General features: G+C 40.3%; 1 protein-coding gene and 1 long non-coding RNA gene across 2 annotated transcripts in view; one reads left to right on the forward strand and one right to left on the reverse strand.

Moving 5' to 3' along the window:
• The window catches only part of LOC130176359 (uncharacterized), a 31,978-nt gene extending 30,931 nt beyond the window's left edge, over window positions 1–1,047 (forward strand). Inside the window, exon 3 of the long non-coding RNA XR_008828854.1 lies at window positions 941–1,047. This is a non-coding gene — a long non-coding RNA (uncharacterized LOC130176359). The remainder of the gene's footprint in view (window positions 1–940) is intronic.
• Window positions 138–4,157, reverse strand: LOC130176357 (MANSC domain-containing protein 4-like). The gene is made up of 3 exons (XM_056387393.1): window positions 3,743–4,157; window positions 3,510–3,644; window positions 138–1,769 (listed from the first exon to the last, which is right to left on the reverse strand). The coding sequence occupies exons 1-3, from the start codon at window positions 3,960–3,962 to the stop codon at window positions 937–939; spliced, it is 1,188 nt and encodes a 395-aa protein (XP_056243368.1). The 5' UTR covers window positions 3,963–4,157; the 3' UTR covers window positions 138–936.
• Window positions 4,158–6,636: the final 2,479 nt, after the last annotated feature.

A 6,636-nucleotide genomic window follows, 5' to 3' on the forward strand; every position in this document is an offset into this window, starting at 1 on the left:
CTTGATGTTGTATGAAGTTCATGTGAATGATGGGTAAAGCTTTTATTTTTTTATTTTTTTAAAAGCTCCTTTCAGTCGGTTGCTGGCTCAGCTTGAGCTCCAATCCCACTCTGGTCACTATCAGGTCGAGGAGCGGCACCACAGTGAAAGGATGCTTTCAGCAGCAGGCTCTTGAAAAGCGCCTCACCCTTCTTAAAGAGTTTTGGTCTGTGGTCCGTGTACTTTTAGGTCAGAAGAAACCCAATGCACTGAGATGTCCTCAACTGTGGGAGGGTTAAACACTGAAGACCACAAAGCAAAAAGGAATCCTCTTTCAGCTCCACAAAGGACAACACATTGTTGACAATCTGAACAAACCTTGAATTGTAGCAGTTTTTGTTTTTTTGTTTTTTTTTTTGCTTGGAAGCGCCCAAGTCCCACTTAAGACCAGTGCAGACAACTGGCAAATGTCCTCGAGGTTTGGCATCAACATCAGTTTAAACTCATTGAAGCACATCAAAATATAGGTCAGCCAAATGTACACTATATATCGTCTTTCTCGAGGCAAATTGCTGTGGTCAAATACATTGGCTGAATTTGGATCATCTGTCAGAAGTCATCAAGTCACAAGTGAAACCAAAATCATGGTAACGGTGTTTTGATAATCTCATCTAAGCCATAAAATACCTCTGCCTGTTCAGTTTAAATATACAGTATTTCTGCCTCAATGCATCAGTTGACAGCAACTACATTTCCATCCCTATCTGTTTCAAATAAAGCAATATGAAGATATATCTTTGCTATTTGAAGAAACCAGTATGTAAAAATGTGTTTTAGAAAAATATAACAGTAAAAATGACTTATCAAATGTCTTTTCATCCTGGATTCATTCATTAAAACGCTGCTGTAAACAAAAGAGAAATGTCGGTTCAGTGTTTATTTCTCTTGGCTTCTCTTTCAGGAACTCTCTCTGACCAGCACGTACTTTATGAGACGCATGGAGCCTCTCTTCCCTCGCCATGATGTTCGGTAGCGTCCCATCCTTTTCCTCTGACCTCTCCAGCTCACCACCAGCAGGATGGAGCAACAGCAGCTCAGCAGCACTGTGATACAGATGGCCACTGCAACCAGCAAGGTGTGAGCGGCTACGTGCCACCCAGGTCCCAACCCCCCTAAAGTGTCCTCCCCGCTGACTCCCTGACCTCCCTCAGCGCCTGTGGTGTGGTTCCTCCCCAGGCTGCCCTCGGTGTCATTGGGGTATTGCTTGCTGCTCTCTGTGTTACCCATAAGGGCTGTGGAGGTTGGAGGGCTGGTGGTCGATTGAGAGAAGGTGGTGATGTGCCGCTGGATAGGGGTGAACGTGGAGGGCTGTGCAGTTGTGGTAGAAAAGACAGGAGTGGTGGCTGTGGATGAGTGAGGTGTAGTAAAGCTGGGCGCAGGAGAAACGGAGGAGGTGGTCGGGGCTGTTGTTTGTGCATGGTTCCCCAGGACTGTCAGAGGAGCAGATGGAGTGGAAGAAAATGTGGCTGTAGTTGTGGAAACGGTTGCAGGCTGACTGGTGCTCGGCAGCGTAGTGGCAGCAGCGGTTGTGAACGCTCTGCTTGTTGTGGTGGGGGGTTTAACGGTCGGTGCAGAGGTCAGAGGCAGGACAGCGGGTGGAGGTGGATGTATGAACTGGCGTTTGTCTGAGGGCAGTGGCTCTGAGGCGTTGACTCGACCGTAGTGGTGGGGTAACACGCGCACATTGGAGGTGAAGTATTTTCCAAACACCAGCAGGTCAGGATCCACCCCTGAGACATGAAGAGATTTATGAGTGTCATTTTAATTTTTATCATGAATATTAATTATGAATAATCAATCAATTTTTACTTTTCTAAAAAAAATTTGTTTTTAACTTTGAATAAACAAATAATTTAAAGACTTAAAAACAGCTTTTGCTATTATTACTAGTAGTAGTAATAGTAGGGGTGGTGGGTCTTACTTTACCTGGGAAAGTACTACCAATAAATCTCAATTAAGTTAAAGTATTTGTAGAAAAATGTACTTGAAGTATCAGAAGTAAAAGTACTTGAGATGCACAAAAAAATCGACCAATATTATATATCATATTATGTCATTGTCACTGATGCCTTTTTGTATCAGTAGCATTTAATTGTAGTTGGTCAAAGTTGTGATAATTTTAACTACTGCTGGGTAATAACATATTTTATAGGATGAAAACATGTGTTTTGTTTGCAAAATGTCAATCTGCAAACTAACAATAACTGTAGTTGTTAAATAAATGTAGGGCAGTGAAAAGTAAAGTATTTCCCTCTGCAATGCAGTGGAAATAAAAGCATAAAAGGGCAGATAATAGGAATACTCAAGCCAACTACAAGTACCTCAAGATAGTAGGCATACTTAAGTCATCCATTAAATGTACCAGTTACTTTACTTCCCGCTACAACTAGGGTCTAGAGGTAGTAATATAGAATTGATATGCTTCGAATCTGGACATAAATTAACCAACAGGAGGGAGTTTGATTGGAAGGTGAAGATGCGGTATTTTAACACCCCATCTATCACTTCTTAATATAGTAACACATCTGATTTATGCTGGAGGAACCGTGGGAAAGTGGGTGATTTTACTCATATATTTTGGGATTGCCCTAAAATCCTAGATTTTTGGAAATCTGTTCAAAGGGAATTAAGAGGAGTTCTGGGTATCAACCTACATCTTGATCCATCCTCATATATACTATAATACCTGAAGATCTGATGGACAATGAATGCAGCTGCTGAGAGTCTTGCTCCTAATAGCAAAGAAAACCATCACAACCTCTTGGTTGAAACCACAACCCCCCAATATAAAACAATAGAGAGAGTAAGGAAGGTGACCATTATGGAAAAAACTACAGCCAGACTACAACTGAAACTAGAAACATTTGAGAACAGATGGGAACCAATACTACAAAGGATATCAGGAATCTAAGCACCTCTGTTAATTTTAATTTATTTTCTTTATTTATTTTAATCATTTATCTCTTTTGAAATTATTTTTATTTATTTATTAATTTACTTTTATTATTTTTCTTTGTATATGCATATTTATTCTCAGTTGCAAACACTGTTTCTGAGTTGTAGAGTGCACTTATATGTATTAGACTACACAGGAAGAAGTTTGAGTATTGAACAAATAGTCTTTATATGTATGTAAAATGTCAAGACTTATACAGGTGTTATTGTGTGTATGTGGATTATTTGAATGGGCTGTGACTGAGATGAATATGATAATATGATTTTATGTACATCTTCATGTATTTCAACTGTGTGGAATAAATAATAAGTAAAAAAAAAAAGAAAATATGATATGCTTTTTGCAGTCAAATATAAGAGACCTCGAGTGTGTAGCAGGCTCTGGTTTTAGTTGATATGCACATAAGGTGTTGTATTATACAATCTTAGGGAGTATATATATATATATTTGAATTAGAGTACTGAAAAAAAAAAACCTTCAGCATGTTATTACTGGTTGGACAGTGGTGACTTACCCTTTGTGATATTGTACAGAACAACGTTGCCTCTGTGACTGAGGATGCAGCTCTCCAGTGTTGGGCAGTGCAGGTGGACGCAGTTGACGTTTTCTTGAGTAGTATCATAGTGAAATATGGCCAGATTACAGGAAACTGTAGGAGGAAAGGTGGAGGGATAGTGTACCGTTACAAATGAAATGCACAGTTCAACATCTGTGCGTCTACTTCTCTAGTAAAGAAGCATTACTCACAGTTCCTCGTCAGGCAGCAGGTGCGGCTGCATTTCAGCGCCGTCTCCTCCTGGTAATACTTGAGAAGCTGCGCTCCTCTCCTCTGAGACTCCTCGATGTCGATGAAAATACCCGGGAAGCGTCGGATCCAGCAGTTCTTATAATAAGAGGTCGGTGAGCACCTCGACTCTGTGTGGCACACCACGCTAAAAACCGTCAGCAAACCCCATGTGACGTTCATTGCGCGTAATGTAAATCAGACCATGTTAAATTACGAAGCATCGACATTGTCTGGGAGGCTGATTGCTTGGAGATGACAGGCATGAAGTGGAGTTAGTGGTCTGGTTTTTACTGATACCAGTCTCTCTTCCCCAGGTGACTCAGAGCTACGCACCTGGAGGAGGTGGAGACCCAGCCGTGCGTAAAGTGTCCAGGCTGTGCCGCAGCATTTAGACACAGACACTCACTGAGCACTTTATTAGGAACACCACACTAATTCTGGGCAGTTGCTCTCAAAGCAGACTCAATTCTTCCACAAGATGTAAACATTCCTGCGAGATCCTGGTCCATGTTGACATGATTGCATCACATCATTTCTCATGTGTTCGACCATCCTCTGACCTCTCAACAAAGCATTTCTGTCCCGCTCAACTGCTGCTCACTCGATGTTTGTTTTGTTTTGTTTTTGTTTTGTCATTTGCACCATTCTGAGTAAAAACACTAGAGACCGTTGTATGTGGGGGAAAAAAAAAGAGGAACACTCAAACCAATCCATGTGGCACTAACAATCATGCCACGGTCAAAGTCACTAGATCACATTTTGTGAACATTAACTGAAGCTCCTGACCTCATGCATTGCACTGCTGCCTCGTGATTGGTTGATTGTATAATCACACAAATATGCCTGTGTTCCCAATAAAGTGTTCAGTGAGTGTGGACCTGTTGAGCATTGTAAGAGGACACCTTTCAGACAGGTTGGTACCTACTACTACCTGCTTTAATAACAATATATAAAACATAAGTATACTGTAAGAAATCTACAAAGCTGTAACAACGCAAGTCAATCATATTCATACAAGTGTGAGAATATTATATACAGGGCTGGACACAGAAGCACCTTAAAACACACAATAGGCTATAATATAATCAAATACAACATCACTGCAAGAAGTGTTTGTGAAAAACACATCACACAGGCTCACTCTGCAAATGGAGCTGCACAGTTACAATGTAAATTAGATTAAGGTTAAAAGGAAACTAGATTTGTTCTTTAGACTTTTAATCTAAAATCTCATTTAAGTTTCTAGACTGTAAATATAGCACAATGTGCAACTCAGTCATTATTTAGGCCTGCGGTTATTCTTGTTGCTGAGGTTTAGATGAATCTCCACAGTGCAGGTATTACCTCACAGCACCACATCACACCGTAAAGTAAAACTTGCTCTAGTTTCAGTAGGAACAAGGCTAAAAATACCGGTAACCTGTGTTCTCTGCAGGGGAAAACAAGCTGTGTGTTCTCAGCGAGGTCAGAAATCTGAGAGTGGATTGCCATAATTGTAGCAATCTGCCTGAATTCTTTCAAATGGGATTATCAGAATAAGCCTTTTGCTCCGTGGTTTTGGAGTCGCTGCATCTGTTGGGCTGTTTCTCTCACCCTTTGTGAGCTTGTCTCTCCTTCACAGTGCCACGTACTCAGTTTACACCTGGGAGTCAACGGCACCTCTTTGGGATAAAGAAGCTAAAGGAGTGCAAGGTGTACAGGCTACAACTTAAAACTCTGTATGACTATTTTAAATAGAAATTAACTGAAACTGAGAGGATACCATAGCATTTATCAGGTTTAATCGACAGCAAAAACTTACTTCTGTGGTGTTAGATTCCATATCCTATGTTAACCTCTTAAAAATGGATAGTCTTTAATATTTTTTTACCAAAAGGGTTACACAACTCGCTAAAAAGTCTTTACTGAATGCATAAGGTACAGATGTTTTAACCCTTGTGGGTATAGTGGCCTTAGAAAAGCAGCTAAACCTTCTTATTAGTAAAGTATCTGGCCTGTGTCCCAGTTAGATTTTTTTTTTCATAGCAGTGGGAACTTTAAGCCAAAACTTATTATTTGGTTTGGAACAGCCACAGGTGGATTAACATGGAAACTAGATCAGGAAACACAATTTGGTTTTCATGTACTCAGTGTACCGTGTTACTCAACTCAGCCTGATGAGTTTCACCACGTTAAACTGAGGAGAGGAAAAATGTAATGATGTCTCAACACCACCAGATGGCAATGGTCACTTCCATTAAACAATCACTACTTATACTTATATATTTTTGCAATCAAGAAATCAATATACTTTTCATACTGAATTTAAACTGATACATTTACAGCTCCAACAGTTGTATTTGTCATTGCTACTTTCTATCCTTGTAAATGGAACGTCTTTAAGATCTGGACTGTCATACAAAATAAGCAACCCGAAGGAGTCACCTCGGACTGTGGGAACTGGAATTCATTTTTACTATGTTTTGGCATTGTGAAGACTAATAATTAACTGATCCCTCAGACTGAATAACAGATTAATCAATACTGAAAAAACTGTAACCTTTTTTTTTTGCTACTTACCTCTTAGGTCTTTGGAGCTGTATCACCACCATCTGCAATTAGTTGTAATTTTTTGCAGGTGCAGACAGCTCCTCTACTACCTTGTGCATTGCATTGTGGGAAACCACAAACATCACACTCAAAAATTCAAGCTGATTTCATATGGAGCCTGATATCTTTTGCTGTATTCACTTCTGTCAGCGCTCTGTCAGAGTGGAAAACCTGCTTTGCATTGGCATGTAGTGTGGAATTAGGAAGGAGCTAACATGATCCAGTTTGTCCAGTCTGCTATCTATCATCTCAGAGGCAGGCTGTT

This window comes from Seriola aureovittata, chromosome 10 (genome assembly GCF_021018895.1).
Source record: "Seriola aureovittata isolate HTS-2021-v1 ecotype China chromosome 10, ASM2101889v1, whole genome shotgun sequence".
Classification (NCBI taxonomy): Eukaryota; Metazoa; Chordata; class Actinopteri; order Carangiformes; family Carangidae; genus Seriola; species Seriola aureovittata.

Excerpts from the sequence above, each read along its gene's own strand:
- LOC130176357 (XM_056387393.1), bottom strand. The coding sequence starts at position 3,962 with ATGAACGTCACATGGGGTTTGCTGACGGTTTTTAGCGTGGTGTGCCAC. Across the intron at positions 3,645-3,742 it reads CTGCTGCCTGACGAGGAACT|TTTCCTGTAATCTGGCCATA; the intron begins GTGAGTAATGCT and ends TTCCTCCTACAG. Across the intron at positions 1,770-3,509 it reads TCTGTACAATATCACAAAGG|GGGTGGATCCTGACCTGCTG; the intron begins GTAAGTCACCAC and ends TTCATGTCTCAG.